Here is an 18802-nt window from a genome sequence, read left to right as displayed (position 1 = left end):
CAACTAGTCAATACCAAGACAACAAAGATCAAGCCGAGAGATAACCTATGCAATTATCATGCTACCTACGTCCGTACTGATGCGGAAATTCTGCCGTTGGCGCGACATGCACGATCGTAGTGATAAGCCAGACGTTTCGTCGTCCAATGCAAAACTGGCTATTTCTGTCTACCGGCAATGCATAAATTTTGCATTTGAATATTCCTGTTCGTTGATGTGATTATATTCTTAGTCTGTGCTTGCACTACTTGGTGATTGGAGTATGGTAAGATGAAGGCTGCATTAAAAATTAGGAAAAAAAAGAGGAGAAAGCTTTAGTACTGTATGCATTTTGATCTGCAGAGAAGGCAATTTCAACAGCTACACAATACATAAGCATGGGTGCGTCTGTATATTGTAATGTGGAAGTTAAGCAAAAGATGAAGCAGTATATCTCCGACTGAATGAGCTCAGTTATTTAGAATTCATCGGTATGAAAAATTCATGTGTAAGACAGATAGATCTACAAGTTGTCAGTAATGACCTTCTTTATTTGTTCTTTCCCAGTGTGGTCCATTTCTCCAAAAGGTTAAATTCCAATTCTGATGAAGTCCAAATAAAGGATTTTCTGTATCATCTTTTTGTTCAACTTTCACATTATATTCTACACTACGCTAAGGTAAATGGTACAAGTAAACTCGTCATTACTTTATTTGAAGAGTTTCATTCCAAAAGGAATTGAAATCACTTTTATTATTTTTGAGTAAAACAAGGATTTTTATTTTACCACTTTTCCATGTCAGTTATCACTTCTGTTTAGCATAATTATGTTATAGGCGTAATTGCCTTTCATCATTTTGATCGTCTTTAAAAAAAATTCTATCAATTAATTCTATTTTTCATATTTCTTTTAATTATTTTGATTTTTGTTTCGTCAACTAAGCCCCTTTTGGAAAGAAACTCTTGTTGGGCGTCCCCTTTTATGCACGTTTAAACATACTTGTTAACGTTTCAAATTCAACACATTATTCAAACACATTAATACTGCCACCAATGTTTACCAATGTTTACTGCTTATTGAATTAAAAATCGCTTTACATCTAAAAACAATGCCTAAGGATACTTTATATCAAAAGGAACTAAATCCAAAAAAATATTCGTTAATTTTGTTTTAATATGTTGAATTTATTGAAATTTTGCACTGACCTTTCAAACTGGTAACTACACTTTATCTATAAAAATCGTAAAATTTAACTAAAGGAAACGTGGTTTATTAAAACGAACAAATCCCTAATCGAAGTAGTGGATTTAATTCCTTTTGGAATTAAATATTTTTGGATTAAGTACCTTTAGGGAATTAAGCTCTCCATTTATATATATATGACATTCCCATTTCCCAATATGAACTAGTTACTTCACTTAAAATTAAAAGAACAAACATTAAATCACTGACTTCGTATTATACATCAAACTTTCTTCAATTATGTCTTTAGTTTCTATTCATACCTTTATTTATTAATATTTCAACTTACCTGCCAATCATAATTTGTGGCGACAAAACTAATAGTGATATGCTTAGAATGTAATATCAGCGGGCGGCTACATGCAGGAGAGCACTTATGCCAAGTAGGTAAATTATAATACACTGTCCTTGAGCACCACTTACAAGTAGGCTGTTCGGCTTGAAAAAGTAGGCCTATTTTAAAATGTTTCGAATAGAAGTATGACCTCTTGACGTATTGTGTTCTTATATATGATTTTTGAAAAAAAACTAATAATATGGCATACTCCTACATTAATAGAGCTTTCAATAGAGCGAGGATGTCGTCAAGGAGATCCCCTGTCAGCTTATATCTTTTTATTATGCGCCGAAATACTCGGTATTTTGTTTAGAAAATCCGATCCCATTGTTGGTTTGAGCTTACCTGATAGACTACTTAAAATAATTCAATATGCAGATGATACTTTTCTTACGTTTAACGGGTCAGTAGTGGAATTAAACAGTGCCTTAAACATATTAGATGAATATAATGCCTAGTTTAAAAGTTAATAATTATACATAAAACACATGCGATATGGATTGGAGGATATAAAAACAAGAAAGATGATGTTCTTTTGAATAGAAATCTAAATTGGGTGTTTGATGAATATTTCAGATACTTAGGTATAGACTTTTGTAGGATTTGAAAAAATTAGTAATTATAACGAAAATTTAAGGAATCAAAAGTCAAATGGCATCGTGGTTAAGGCGATACATAACTGTTCTGGGATGAGTCACTGTCGTAAAATCATTGTTGGTATCCAATTAAACTACCTTATTTTGTCCCTCCCTAATCTAGGTGAAAATATTTTGAAAGATATAAATGCTCACTTTTATAGATTTATATGGGGGAGAAACCTGATAAAACATATAGAAATCAAATGTCACAAAGTTATTCAGACGGAGGGGTATAATGATAGATATATACACACATTGCCAATCATTTAACATTTCCTGGATTAAGAGATTGGTTATTGACTCAATAAATCGCAATATCCTCTGTCTTTTGCAATCTTTCTTGCCTGCACTGCAAGATTTAAAATTATGTATGGATAACAATTACTTTTTGGAACTGGCAGGTAAAGCAAAGAACCTTTTTTGGAAAGAAATATTCATGGCTTATAGTACACACTTGTCCATGCATTATGATGACATTACTTGCCAACCCTTATGGAATAATGATACCATTGAAATAGGCAATGACCCAATATATAATTAAAACATTGTATAAAAAGGGAGTTCGTTTTGTCAATGATATTTAAAAGACAAATTGTGATTTTTTTTTTTTCTCTTCTCTCTGGGAGATTTCCAAGAAAAGTACAATATTTAATTTTTTTTTTTAAATCTTGGATTATGCGATGCAATTAGACAAGTGTTTAACAATTGAACTATTTTTAACAAGGTGCCACAACACCTGTTCTCAGATACAATGGCACTTGTTATGAAACGTATTAAAGGATGTTCATGTAATATCTATGCAATGTTATTAAAGAGAAGAAAAGGGGGATGTTAAAGTTTTCTTAAATGGAAATGCATTTTCGACCTGAATGACAAGAGTTGGGAAACATATCGTTCCATTGGTTTTTATTCTACTATTGACGTGGGCTTACGATGGTTTCAGTTTAAGGTTTTGCAACGCACATTATATACGAACGATCTACTGTTTAAAATGAATTTAGTCCCAAGAAAAGAATGTACATTTTGTAATGAACAGATTGAAACAGTTATGCAGCTGCTATGTGATTGTACGCATGTCAAACATATTAGGGATAGGTTGGAGCACTGGATAATTATATTGGAACCGGAAATAAATACATATTTTGATTACAAGATAAATTATTTGGTTCTAAGAGGTTCGAATGATTATGTATTGAATTATGATTGATTATGGTGCGACAGATGGTGTATATACTTGTAAAATAAAGGAAAAAAACTGCCCGACTTTGATTATATTAGAGTTACGATTATAAATTATTTCAAAAATGAAAAGTATATTGCAGGTTCGAATTGTAGAAATAATAAATTCACAAGAAAATGGTTTCAATTCAGGAATTATTTTGTTTATATGAAATGATACTTTTCTGTATTTTGTTATGAAACAAATTTAGTTTAGGGAAACCACGAATGATTTGATATTAATCAGTGGTCACAACGATGTAATTGTATAGCCTAATAATCAAACGACGATACGTGTCTTTTGTACTGTTTTTCCTTTTTTTCTTTTCTTTCCATGAATATCTTAAATACATTATTGAAAATGTGTTAGTTTTCTGTTAACTCAACAGTTCAACAAATATTTGTATCTTGACCAGTCATTATTATTTATGTTTTTTATATTTTTTTAAAAAATAAATTGAAAAAGAAATATAAAGTACCACTGGGTTAAAGGGACACCGTCCTGGAGCAACATCGATCAAATATTAGAATTTAAGATCAAACTAGGACGCATTGTTATATATTTGTCCTAAACATTGCCATGTAGGCCTATCATTAATTTCACTTTCCTGAGAATTATTTTGGTAAATTCTGTTATATCCAAGCGCTCTTTTGCAAACAGCTTTTCATTTTTGTTATTATCATTATTATTATTATAATTCATAGAAGTAGTAGTAATAGTAGTAGCATCAGTAGTAGTAGTAGTAGTAGTAGTAGTAGCAGCAGCAGTAGTAGTAGTATTAGTAGTAGTAGTAGTAGTAGTAGTAGTAGTAGTAGTAGAAGAAGTAGTAGTAGTAGTAGTAGTAGTAGTACTGGTAGTATCATTATCATTCTCATTGTTGTTATTATTATTATTATTATTATCATTGAATGCAATAACTTTTTGCGCCACTGTGATTCGTGAAAATGAACAAATTAATGATGTAATAATTGAAAATGAGAGAATAGTAGCGCGGAGCTCAATCAAAGATCCCTATTGCTGCCGCCCATATTAAATATAAAACACCGAAAATAATAAAAAGGTACAAGCTAGAAATCAAGAAAAATGGATGTTAGTATTTTTGTCGAATGAATGTAAAGGCAAAATATCAGTAAATGTATGGAGTTCCCTTTAACGAGTTCAAGAGGATTTAAGTTTAAGGAAAAAGCTTGTGTATTGATCCATATCATGGTCACTCTGGGAATAGATTTGGTTCAAATTAGGAGGGGTAATAGTTCCACTGTGCGTGGTGACCCGGTCTTATCGCATCGATTGAATCCGAGATAAGATGCATCATATTTGTTATGACAGACCATCTTCGATTCTTAAATTAAGAACAAGCAGGCAAATGATAACAAGAGGCGAAATGATATACGCTTATAAATTAGAGCAAATGAACGTGCATCATAACCAGACTTAATTCATCCAAGACAATAAATCATATACAAAATTGGGAATCTTATGTTAAAATATGCCCGTGAATCTCGCTCCCCCCTCCCCCTCTCTCTTTCTCTCTTTCTCTCTTTCTTTCTCTCTCTCTCTCTCTCTCTCTTACTTTCTTTCTTGACAAACCTCCTTCATAATTTGGTTACCTCTTTACCGAAATGAATTTATCACCTGGATAAATTCAATGAAAACGAAATATTCATGCTAATAAATGCTTTGCACGGCTGAAGGCATGTGTTTTTTTTAACATCGTGTTGAAATAAAACAAACAAACGAACACATTTTCTCAATAGGCTGTGTAAAGACTCACCACGCACTCCAGACTTTGGATAACTGTTTATGCTACAGTCACAAAGGTTCATACGAACGATAATTTCGAACGAATCTCCCTGTTTTTCCATTGTCTTCCCGAATTTCCATTGTCTGAAAATCGTTCGTTAGGCGTTCGTATCAGTTCGTAATGGCACTTGTGACCGAGGCTTCAGTTTGATAAATCAATAAACAAGAAAAGGGAAAATGATACTCACTTTACCTTGTTGCTGCATATAGAACTGTTTTGAAAGCAATCGTATTACCTGTCAGAGGAAAAGTAACACGGTACAGTTGATGCATTTTTTCATGAGCATCTCGGCTTCGAATCGACCAGTCGAGTTCGCGCATGCGCCTTGTTGTGTTTATTATGGACATATATAACCATCATCACGGTGGAGCTCAACATGATTACAATTTACTTTTCTCTGGCTGACCGTTTCATTCTCTATTTCGTTCTCATCGCTTTCTCCTCTTCTCTCGATCTATGTCGTAGATTGTGTCGTCTTTACTAAATGTTAATAAATCTTAAATTTTCATATTTACAACATACAAGAAGTGTACATGTTTATTTTTCATTTGTATCGCCCCTGCTTCTTAATAGTTTTTCTTCAGATCAATTAAGGGTGATGATATTCCGATACTATCAGAACCCAAAGCATTCCCTTTTTGTAAACATTGTACCCACATCATATAGAGGACGTTTCATTGGCAGATCCGAGAGGGGCAGGGGAACACTCACTCCCCCTCCCCCATCCCACGATCCTCCCCCACCTTCCGCAAAATTTCTCTCTGACACACCTTAAGAACAAACATTAACGTTTCCTTTTTACTGTTCTCCGAGTAGTAGTTTTAGATACAGACTGATTAACCATCGATTGTGATAACTTATTATAACCGAATGTCGGATAATTTTAGGGCTAATGCCCCCCCCCCCCCGCAAAATTTCTCTCTGGCACACCTTAAGAACAAACGTTAACGTTTCCTTTTTACTGTTCTCCGAGTAGTAGTTTTAGATACAGACTGATTAACCATCGATTGTGATAACTTATTATAACCGAATGTCGGATAATTTTAGGGCTAATGCCCCCCCCCCCTTCGCAAAATTTCTCTCTGGCACACCTTAAGAACAAACATTAACGTTTCCTTTTTACTGTTCTCCGAGTAGTAGTTTTAGATACAGACTGATTAAAGGTAATACAAAGTTTTGGTATGGGGTCATGAATTTTGTTCAAATGAACATATTGGAAGCATATGCGATCCAACAATATTCAGTGATCGTTGTCGCGGTTGAAATCGAGTCTAAAGTTATGAAATTGTAAATAATAAACAGTTTATCTTGTATAGCTCCCTCTTAAGGTCAAGATATAAATTAAGCTATAAAACAAGTTTCTTGACTAAAATCGAACGATTAGCTATTCCCGTTTGGAAGTTATATATCACAACTACATATTCTGAGATTTTCATGGGCGCAGCTACCATTGTACGGCTGTAGGCGCTATTTGAAATTTATCAAAATTTACCGGGAGCACCGGTAAATTTTTATAATCAATTTTTCTCGAAAGCAGAAGTGTTTCAGGGGCTAAATTTTCTAGTGCTTATAATACATCCACAAGGGCATCAAAATATATCAAAATTGTAAAGAATCATTATCCACCCAATTTTCAAAATTTCCCAAAACTTTGTATTACCTTTAACCATCGATTGTGATAACTTATTATAATCGAATGTCGGATAATTTTAGGGCTAATGCCCCCCCCCCCCCCTTCACGGGAGAAATCTTCATCCACCACTGATGATTTCATGTTTAGCCTCCATCTACCGTCAAGATGCCCATTAGTCTTCATGAGGGATGAATGCCGAGAGTAGGCGCTGTCAATCCCAAGGTTAAAGAATCGATGGTTGCCTGCTGATCTTTTTGAAGCAAAGTTGTTTGCAAATTAACTCCGACACACCCCCCCCCCCCCCCCCCCCCCATTTTAAGTGACCTACTTACGCCCCGCACACAATGGTATATGTTCGAATCTTTACAGAGATACAAGTATTGACAGCAAGGGCATTTATCTCTTTGTCTCCTCTTCACTGTTCCCTCTCACCTCTGAGATGTATCTTCATGATTTCTCAATCCCTTTTATCACGGTATAAAGGATGATTCCTCACTTTAGAAATATATCCTGCAACCTTGGTAAAGACATTCAAAACAATTACATAAAGACAACACCCTTTCTTATTTCTTTTCTACTTAGCATGTAACGCATAAGTGCTTTTCCCGATCCTCTCTCTCTCTCTCTCTCTCTCTCTCTCTCTCTTCCTTACCCCATTCATGATCTTGATTTCATAATGTCAGTCTTCTTTCATTCCAGTACCGTTTTTTCCTCTTTCATATTTTGAACTAACCTTGTGGTTTTCTTCTTCCCATGCAAGGTACACATAACTACCACATACATATACCTTTCTCAATATTGCAATGCACCTCTTTTATATTATAAATGGGTTAATTTGTTCTATTAAAAATCATCTCGCAGCCCGAAGGCTGAATTATGTGACTTTTTACAAATCGATAAAAACATTACAATACAATAAATACATGTGAAATCAGATATTACATGACATAAATTAAAAATTTGTGCAAGTTCATAGTAAAAATATGAAATATAAAGATATATATAAATGTGAACATGCAATAATATTTCCTCTCCGATATTCGTTGATTTTTAACGGGTCGTGTTTGTTTGTAACCATGCAGACCGGCTTTTAAAATAGTTGAATAGCAGTAGATTGTAAAAGTGAATAATTGTGTGATTTTAAAAGATTAAAAAGACCAGTAAAATACAGTGATACATTGAAAATTTACTTCAATTTGACAGAGAATAAGTTAAGATTTACAAAAGCAAAATATAGATATACATAATATTCATGGGTTTAATACGGATCATGTGCTGATCGGTTTGTAAACGGGGCCAGCTATTTCAAATCGTTACAATAGAGACAAATACAGAGTGACGGATACAATATGAGAGAAGAGGGAAAATGAGAAAGAGAAAGGAAAGAGAGAGAATAGGAGAGAGAGAGAGAGGGAGAGAAAGAGAGAGTGCTAGAAACAGAGGAGAGAATGGAAGAGGGGAAGAAGTTTAGCAGTTACGATTGATACAGCAATGATTTGTCAATTAAGTGGATAGAATTTATTAAAAATATAATATCATGTTACAAACTGGTAAAAAATTCAAATATATTAAGAAGTGAAAAGAGAAAGGTGTAGCTATGCCTAATGATTGTAGTTACATATCATTCAATAGGTCGACCAAGAATGGAATTGGGCTTCTTTTGTATCTTTCAGTTCTGCATCTGATTGCAGGATAAGGAGCAACCCTTCTCAGGGTACCACTACTTCAGCTTCACATAATTTACTTCCATCTCCCCTTCCCCAAATTTAAGTTTTTAACACAACCCAACTATACCTTAGCTTTAATTTCTTCCTCAGCCCTACAACACCCCCACTCTTTCACCATCCTCCCTTTCCTTCTCTCTCTCTCTCTCTCTCTCTCTCTCTCTCGTGTTCTTCTCTTCCCCTCTTCTCTTTTCTCTCTCTCTCTCTAATTCCTCCTTCTCGCCCTTGTCACGATAAGCCAGTTCATAGTTGCAGTCTGAGCATGAGCAGGTAAAGGTCGTTGCAGACCAAATTGTGAAATACACGGGAGACAAAATACATGGGCCCGTTCCTGGAAACCTCTAACTTCGTGACTTGAAACCTGTGTTATAGAATTAACACGCGTTTCAACGGGAGAGTCACGAAGTTAGACTTATGACGGTTTCTAGGAACGGGCCCCAGGATACGTGCTCATGAAATTATTGATGTAGCACCTCCATCGATGTACATGTAGGAGTGATTATTTCAAAATGTACAACGTCACTCCTCTGGAGAGTGAAAATGAAGGGAAAATAGAGTGAACATTCACTCTTTTCTTCTTAGAGAGCACTCTAAAATCAATCGATTTTCACTCCTAAACAAGTGATCACGGACGCCACTCCCAAGAAAGTGAAAATAGAGCGAAAATTCACTCTTTTTTTTAAAGAGAGTACGATAAATCTTATTTACGCCAATATATATATTTTTTGTAAACCGTAATTTTCGACAACATTCCGTACTGCCGTAATGATCGTAAATTATGGGAAATCCGTACTAGATGGCAGCTCTGATAACACGTACAAACACAATAATGATATATTTGAAAGCTGTTGGAATCACTCTTTCTCTCCATACCAAACCGTAACTATAATATATTCACACTTTGAGGTCTTCACCATAAACAAAAACAAATACATCAATAATATATTTGAAAGCTGCTTGAATGCAGGTTGTTATTGGCCTTTTTATCTAAATTTGTGTCATATAAAATTACACATAAAAGGTTCACATATAAATTAATCACTCTGTATGCCCTATATTAACATGCCGTATACCACACTGAAGTACATGGAGCAAAATATATATATTTCAAAGTTTTGCACTGATTAGCATACATATGAGAATAGTGGGGATTATAACAATGTAGGATATGCATGCAAAACAATTTAGAATGAGTTATTAGACAAAATGATTTAGAACAATATCACTCCACTTGATATTTTGTTAGTTCTCTTTTCCTAAGTATTTACCTAGGCGACCGTATATATATTACTTACTGACTCCTCTCCTAGAACGCTTTATTTTCATAAATAATCAGAGAAAAGAGGTTTACTGCGACTTCAATAATGCAGAAAAACAAAAAACAAAGACGTTGTAATTCAACATGTAAATTTCAGGTCTCAAATTATTCATAAAAGCACAAGATCACATTTCTGCCACATTTATTTGAATGTGCATTTCATTACTACCACTAAAAATGCAAATGTTGATGATGTAACAAGTATAATCTTTAACTCAAACAGAGAAAGAAATTCATGGAAAAATGAGAGAAAAAAGACAAAAAGAGAAAAAGTATAAATAAACACATACAATTATGAAGATAATAGATAACAAGATAATTCTCTTTCATAAATGACAATGGATACAAAGTGAGTAATTGAATTAGTCTCTGGATTACAGACAAAAAAAGGTTAAAAACAAACTGCTACAGAAATAAATATATCATTTCTCTACAATTAAGTCAACTAACATACATGTAATTCACAGTAAAATACTCTGGAATTGGTCGTAATTAAGGAAAGGAATGCTACATATTTTCTACCACAAGAACACTTCAAAGTCGTTTTACTTTTCAGGAAGTATTCAGAATGGCTCATTATGCATTGCATCATGTTTCATAAGAATTTAGAATCACTAATATCGTCGAGAGTAAAATGCCCATATTGAAGCCCTACCCTGATGATGGGGGGGGGGGGACCCTTGATGACACTGTCTTCATATGTGTATATGGACACTTGTTTATATACAATATATATATTTATGTATGTATGTTATATATATATATATATATATATATATCTAAAAATAAGCCTGCTACTGTGAGAGGTTAAGAACATCAGATTACAAAAATAGGATCCAGTATGATGATCAATGTTAAGTGGCAAATTTCGCACAAGTATAACAGATTTGACTGACACAGTGTTAACTGTACATGCATTTTATATAGCCTTCAAAATTTGCTGCATGTGCCTTGAGGCTTAATTTAAAAAATATATATATATATATCCACATTTTTATTAAATGTAAAGGTATTAGTGAAGAAGAGAAGACATTTCCATGGCACACATTATAGAACATTGGGGTACCTTGAGTGGCCATAATGACGATGAGTAGTTTGGAGGTTCAGTTTTAGTTTAATTAGTCTCTCTTCAAAGAAAATGCTAATCAATGTGAGTGCATGCACCTGTGAATGAAAATGGCGATATTGGTTGGTTACGTGTAAAATATATGAGATACTATCATTATGGGTTCAGACATACATTATGTACAGGCATACACGAGTTTGTGCAATGCTAATTGGTGAATACAATACAAAAATATATCTATTTTTAAATCATCTCTCTCTCTATGTATCATACATTACTAATTCAAATCATGCTCATACATCATAAATAATCTCATAATTACATGTCAAATTCTGTTCATGACTCTTTTAAATTTGTTTTGTTCTTGCATGCCTATTTCTATTTGCTGGCCCGGGGCAAACGGAATTAACATTACATGAACATGTACACACGGGCAGTTCAGAAAAAGCATGTTCATGAACTTTTCACAACATAGCAGCAAACAGACATGTGGGGTTCTCCCTCCACTCCATGAGTACTAGCAATACACATAGTTCATGTACATCGTTTCAAAGCAATTACTGTTCAATAAACATTACTCTTCCTTTATGTATTCGTGTATCCTTATTATTCTTCGCATTGTATGATTGTTCATATACTGTCAATATTGTGATGTGTTGTTGTTAATAAATTCAATTCAGTTCAATTCGATAGTTGCACATTGCAAAGCTCATTGAGAGGGTCTACGGTCGTGAAATGCGCTATACAATAACACATCATTATATTTCTTTATACCAGGTAATGTATACATAAAAAAGTATAATTGATCTGCACATAAAATATATCTTGGTGCAGTACAAGTACTAATGTACTTCAGACTGTGCAGATGTACTCAAATAACAGGACCTAACCCCTTAAATTTGCATTAGTAAAGCAGTATTCTCCACAAGATCTACTTATTCAAGCAATGTTAGTACAACATCAAGTGCTCCCACATATTCTACTCTATGTGAAGTTGATACGCTATACTCACAAGACTTACGGTATTACTTTACAATGAAAATGTTCGCTATTGAGAAGATAAGCAGAATCAGTTAACAACATGCCGGCATAAGCAGCCCATAATCACACTCCAATTATCTAATCTAACCCACGTAATCGTCCCTATTGCAAAAAAAAGCAGCAACATTGCCTTAGAGTACCGAAGCTGTGACATCATAAAAATCAATTTTTTGAGTTTCTCAACTTTTTCTTCATTTTCCGAAAGAGCATCAAAAATAATGTCCAAATGTCGTAAACCAGTTGAATATGTTAAGTATTGGATGAGATATGACCATCTGAATAAACGAATTTCCTATAGGAACTCAGTGTTATATTGCTCTGGCTCGAAATTCATGAAATAGATTTTTGATGACCTCACACTTCACCATTACATTTACTGATTTTAGTCTATTATGTGAAAGATGAGTTCCAAAACCACTGGTGCGCCCTCGTGCTGTGAGACCGCGCCATGCACAACTGGGATGAGTTCATTGTCGAGGCTGTTCATGTAGTGGGGAGGGAGCAGTTGACCTTTTGACCCTGATTCGTATCCAACCTGAAACGAGAGAGAGAGAGAGAGAGAGAGAGAGGAGAAACATGTTTAACTACAATTACAATACAGTGAAACCTGCTTTTATAATTCTTATATCTTGTATGTTTACTTTTTTTTTCTTCCTCAACCGTCCCCTCCTTGAGTAAAAAAATTAAAGAAAAGATTTGGGGGAAAAAATGGCATCTAAAACATTCCCCCCCCCCCTTTTCAGTAAGAACATTGGGAAAAAATAGGGACAATTAAAGGAAATAAGGGAAAAATCTGGAAAATAGGGGTAAAATTGGGAGAAAAAATCAGAAAAAAAAAATAATAATCGGGAAACCCGATTTAAATCAGGTAATTATCAGGCCTGGACTACACATTAAAACTCAAACTGACCTTTTCAATGTCGACGGTAACCCTGAGACCGAGCTTCACCAATCCTGCTTCCCTGAGTTCATTCAGACTCCCACTGAGCGCTAGACAGAAGGCCGACGCGAGGCTCTCGGCCAGCCTGCTCAGGTCTACCGGTTCCGGAACGTTGGGGTGGCCCAGGGACTCTCCTTCACCCAGGCCGTTCTGGATGAAGAAGACCTCGGTCCAGCGGATGGCACGGTTGTGGCCATGGTACTCAGTGCCATTGTGGATCCGCACGCTCTCCACTCCGGTCAGGGATTGGCCATCGATTGGACTGGTCACCCTGCCGTGAAAGGATAAAAACAATAATACATACATATACTTGAACCATAAACTCTGATTCCCCCAAAACAAGTCAATAAAATGCGTAGCGCATCCCATTGCTGGGTACAAATAGCCTACATACGTCAGATCAAGTTACCTCCATTAGATTATACTATAATATTACTAATACCTGGGGATTGGATGTACAGATGTACTTAGGCTTTGTTTTGATACCACGTACCTTCATATCAAATTTCTTTAAAATCCGTCAAACATTACTAAAGTTATACAGTAGGCTTACGGTTGCACCATGTGAGAAAGAGGGAGGATTGAGGAGTCCTGAAAAAGACTCTTGGTAATCTTTCTTGAGTGTGTGTAGTCCTGAAAAGGACTGTTGGTGTAGTCTTGAAAAAGACTGTTGGATATCTGGATGGGTGGTAGGAGTGGCTCGACCTTTCGAACAGGTCGACTATCCTGATGACGGATAGTCAACCTGCCGATACTTATACGCAGCATTACAAAATTAGTGAATGAAAACAAGATTTGTTACGGACGGTCCGAAGGACGGACGGCAGCGTTACTATATCCCATCCGACTTCGTTGGAGAGGGGATCGTCCCATAAGCTATCAACCGCATCAAAGATTAAGTTTACTAGATAAGTGAATCAAATTTACAGGCTGATTAGAGCTAGGATCATAAGATATCAAATAAACTGACACTTTCAATGCCAGAGTTTGTTCCTCATTCTATTCATCATCTGTGAAATAAGGGAGAAAAAACCGAATGAGTATCTCAGATACATACAAGTCTAGCCTGAATATATTAATCTCCACGAAAAATGTCTTCATGCTTTACACTTGAGTAAAGCACACAATTAAAAAATCGATCAATCAAACTGTAACTTACCCAGAGTTGAATTTCTTATCATCCTCGACCCACTGGACCAACACCGTCTCTTCGGGCGTGTCTGCTTCGCTGCTCCCGCAGGGTATGGACATCTCCTGCATCTGACGCATGGAGTCCTTGAGCAGCGTCATGGTCTCGGGGCGGATCTGGACCATCAGGCCGTCTTCGACGATGCTGGACTTGGCCGTCAGACCAGAGCTGCTCTTGAGGGCACCGTTGAAGACGACAAAACTTGCTCCAGTCACTGGGTTAAAAAGACGAACAAAGAAAGAGGGTGGAAAACTTAGAATCTAGATCTACTGGTTGATGTTGTTTTATGAAGTTTATTTTGGTCTTCATGTCAACTATGCAACATAAAATTGTTGGTAAGATGTCTCCTGTACCATTGTATTAACTGGTATAGTCATTGTAGTCCCATTTGTACGAATACATGTATGAAGACAACAAAGCTTGCTCCAGTCACTGGGTTAAAAAGACCAAAGAGAGAGATAAATTCTTTTTAGGAAAAAGAATAACCATAGTTTTTAATTCATCTCACTGACCACCGGTGTATTGTCACTAAAAGATAGCAAATGGAAACAATGAAAACAAAGAAAACAAAGAAGACACAATGTACAACAAACATCAATTTACATAATCTAGAACTTTTCATATTTGCTTGACTCTTTATCATAATCATCACCATGATTCAAGTCAACCTTTTTTCCTTTTAAGAGGGGTTACCGACTTTCGAGCCGTGATGACACTCCCCCACTCCACTTTTTCTTGTCTCCTTATTTAGACCAACCTTACTACTTTCTTTCTTCCCCATATCCTTCCATGAAATCTTTCAAAAGAAATATGTTGCCTACGTTTCAAAATAGATTGATGCGCAATTCATTGCGCATTCATTTCATTGCATTCACGGCTCTGCTCCTCAATACCTTATCTCTCTAATCCAAAACTACACTCCTGCAAGACCTCTACGCTCATCCACTTCCAATTTTCTTGTGACCCCCAAAATTACCAAAACGTGGGGGGAAAGATCATTTGCATACTCTAGTCCTAAATTATGGAATGGCCTTCCTGAAGACATCAAAAAATGTTTATCTTCTGATTCTTTCAAAACTCATCTCAAAACATTCCTTTTCAAGTCTTGATCGTTTTTCCTGTTTACACGCGCCTTGAGCACTCCACAGAGTGGATTTGGCGCGATATAAGTTAATTATTATTATTATTATTAATTCATCCACACAACTCGCAACTCGTACTTACCTTTTCTAGGTTTGTTCTGTATGTTGATGGCCTGTGTCTGGTATGTGCCCTGCTCATTCTGCATACAAACCAGGTGAGAGTCTGCCTCTGGACTGAAGACGGCAGCCAGTGCCATGACATGCTCGTTGGAGTTGTTCAGCACCTTCATGAGCTGGGTGGGAATGAATGATGTCGGTCGATTAGTTCAGCAAGGGTGCTCCTCACGTATTTGTTGAATGTATTCTTGGGGGATATTAATGAAGTCTTTACTTGCAGAGATACTATCTTTAAAGTCTATCTGCACTAGTTTGGCAAGGAGGGATTAGACGTCCCTGCCTGGTTACTGGCAGGCGGTCATCTCATCAAAACAGCTCTCAATTAACATAAGAAAAAGGGGACCCTGGGGAATCAACGGGTACTACCTAGGCATTGTTGGCTATATAGAGGACGCAAGTAGCAACAAGTAGTGCAGTGCCACATTTAAGTTAAATTGTTCTGAATAGTAAAGCCATTTGTAAACATTATTCATCAGAAATGTAACTAACGTACCAGTACAGACAACAACAAAAGTAAACAGTGATAGATTACAAAGAAACATTCAATACATTGTCTGCGGGGACCTCGGCCCTGCTTCATAAAACTTGTTATCTATAACAAATGCTAAATTTCTATGACAAATTTGCTCTCAGCCAATCAGATGTCATGATTTCAGTAGCTCATAACAGTAGCTTGTATCTTGTTATTGATATCAAGTTTCATGAAACAGGGCCCAGGGTTCCTGTGTTGAGTCTATGGGAATGAGAGAATTCAGTAATCAACTGGCTAACTAACAAAAACATCTACAGATCTGTTTGCAAATATTGGACATACAACATAAGATTGACCTCACCATTGATACTTGTACATAAGTAATCCTTGATCTTGGTCACCTACCTAATTCGACATGTAGGTATACTTTTCCAAGCACTTACATGTTCGTTATACATTATAGCAACGTACACCAACCTTATATAAAAACATATTGAACATCACGATCATCATCCATAAAAATATTAAAAAATCGGTAAATTTGAAACCAATTGTGATCATGACAAAGTGATCAGGGGGGTGTTTCACAAAGATCCTGAGTCGAACTTAACTCTAAGTTGGACTTAAACATTATGAAGAGCCATTTGTAGTCCTAAAATAAAAATATATTCAAAAGCAAAAATTCAAGTATTTTAGACTTTTCATAAATTCCACCTCAAGAACATGAAATCTTCTTGATAATAGAAAATATAAATGATGTGAATCAACATTTTATGCCTTTTAAAATTATTTTTACAAAATATTTTCAAAGATGCTAACGGCTTTCCATAATTGTTAAGTCCAACTTAGATTTAAGTTCGACTTAGGAACTTTGTGAAACACCCCCTGGAAGTACTTACCTCATCATATCTGTTCCTTGGGAATTTGAGGACAGTCTGTTTGTCCTCCATGTGGATGACTACACCTCGTATCACAGGTAACTTGTACTGATAATTCTTGAAATCCTTCATGAACGATAGAAATAAATTATATTTAACATTACTTGGCAATATGGAGTCAAATGCAATTTAATCTTACATGCATTACTTTAACTCATAGCCTGCCATAAGGCTGCATGCACGCTATCGCTATGCTGCTTCGTACATGCGAGAGAGCTACCTATTGAGTGCCATGTGCGTGCAAGGGCGCTTTCGTAATAGCAGTTATTGTTCATGATCATTGGAATGTGCTGTGTGTTTTGCACTCGCCGTTCATAGAACCATCGCGTTAATCAGATTATCTCCAAAACAACCTGGCACAGGGGGATTTGGGGCTTGGCACACTGGGGATTAGCCCTGTGGCATGATAAGAGTTAAAGAAACTTTTTACAGGCCAAACAACGGCATTTGAAAGATAATACTAATTTAAAAGTTCCCTCAAAATGAAAGGGCTTGGAAATGTCTTGAAGTGGGAAGATAAAGACCATTAGTTGTAGAATCGACTTTAGCGATTGCAATCCATTTGGTAATAGTCTGATTTTCAGACCCATGTACCGAATGGTTGTACATTTTGTGCTGCATAAAGATTCGATCAGCTTAATTTTTGCCATTACAAGAATTAGGTTATTGATATAGACAGATGCTCATGTACATGTACCCTTTACAGCTGACTTTATGTATGTTATTACCAAGAAAAAAAGGAGTCAGTCAGTCACTAAATAGTGTCTAACAGTGAAGTCTAGAAAGTAAACGGGTTACCTTGCATAATTTGAATATTAGGACACTGCCAACGTTTAAATTTCACAGATAGGACATACGTGACATTTTCATAATTCCTGCAAAGTTGTACAGAATTTGATGTTGGCTGCAAATTGGACATAGTACCTTTAAGGAATCTCCCAATTGATACTTGGACTGAAAACCCTTAACCATGAAAATAGCTCAATGTCTAAAACATCACACACACACGTAGTTGTTATTTACCACTTCTGCAGTTGCCTACAGTTCAAAAAAATTGAAAGTGATAATGGATTAATTAATGTCGATGCGTTATCAGAGAGAGAGAGAGAGAGAGAATGGAGAGAGAGAGAAAGAGAGAGAGAGAGCGAGAGAGAGCGAAAGAGAGAGAGAGAGAGGGGCGCAGGGGATGATAAACACTTACAGCAAGGAGGTTCATGATGGTGTGTCCGATCTCACCAAACACAGGCTTCCTGAACCTGACACTCATCAGGGGACAAGGATAATCTGTATCAAAAATGGAAATAATCAAAAAGGTACATGTAGTTACAGTTTTGTAATATTGAGAACACCTACCCACATCATGCTTGCATTTCTGCTCATCTCTTTTTTACAATGAAAAACCAAGACAACAATTACTGCAACTAGCCTTGATAGAAGCAAACTCAGTGGAAACTCCTAAGCCCAAGGTGTCTCCCACATCTGGAGTAGGACAGCCACACGGTATGGCTGTTCTGACAAATCCATAAAGGATTGCCCTCCTGGTTCTGGGAAAAGTCTTATAGAGGAAAATCAGGAAAGTACTTGCATCTAAAGGCAGCACGTAGCCTCCAAAGCAGTCTCAGGAGCGGAGGTGGGGGGGGGGGGGTACCTTAGCCAAAAGGTCTCACAGCCACTGGGTAGAGTGCATCTGGCAGGCCCATGTGGACTTCCTTAAAGCCTGTGGCACCTCTACAACAACTACTAGCACTACAAATAATCACCAACCATTCTGCTAACTTTACAATACTACAATGCAATGGAAAATTTGCCTAATGAGGACAACAAAGTCACTACTTTGTGTATTTTGTATATAGCACATTAGGCGGTGTCACACAGAGGCCAAAATTCGAATTTTAGTAATCCGTTTTTAATTATCCTCTTTTTGGCTGTCTGACATCAATTATCCCTTCAAAAATCTCTTCAAAAATCCCTTCAAAAAACCTCATATGAAGCAAGATAATTC

General features: G+C 36.1%; 1 protein-coding gene across 2 annotated transcripts in view; it reads right to left on the bottom strand.

Annotated features, from left to right (window-relative positions):
* Positions 1-9518: 9518 nt before the first annotated feature.
* Positions 9519-18802, bottom strand: part of LOC575625 — a 35063-nt gene continuing 25779 nt past the window's right edge. For both annotated transcript variants that reach the window (XM_776012.5, XM_011666464.2), the window contains 6 exons: positions 18002-18084; positions 16762-16866; positions 15356-15506; positions 14102-14345; positions 12913-13213; positions 9519-12537 (listed from right to left, as the gene is read on the bottom strand). In XM_776012.5, the coding sequence (XP_781105.3) occupies positions 12385-12537; positions 12913-13213; positions 14102-14345; positions 15356-15506; positions 16762-16866; positions 18002-18084 (1037 nt within the window). In that variant the 3' untranslated portion in view covers positions 9519-12384. The remainder of the gene's footprint in view (positions 12538-12912; positions 13214-14101; positions 14346-15355; positions 15507-16761; positions 16867-18001; positions 18085-18802) is intronic.

Source organism: Strongylocentrotus purpuratus, unplaced genomic scaffold (assembly GCF_000002235.5).
Source record: "Strongylocentrotus purpuratus isolate Spur 01 unplaced genomic scaffold, Spur_5.0 spur5_scaffold_3, whole genome shotgun sequence".
Classification (NCBI taxonomy): domain Eukaryota; kingdom Metazoa; phylum Echinodermata; class Echinoidea; order Camarodonta; family Strongylocentrotidae; genus Strongylocentrotus; species Strongylocentrotus purpuratus.
This window is presented reverse-complemented; position numbering and strand designations above follow the sequence as displayed.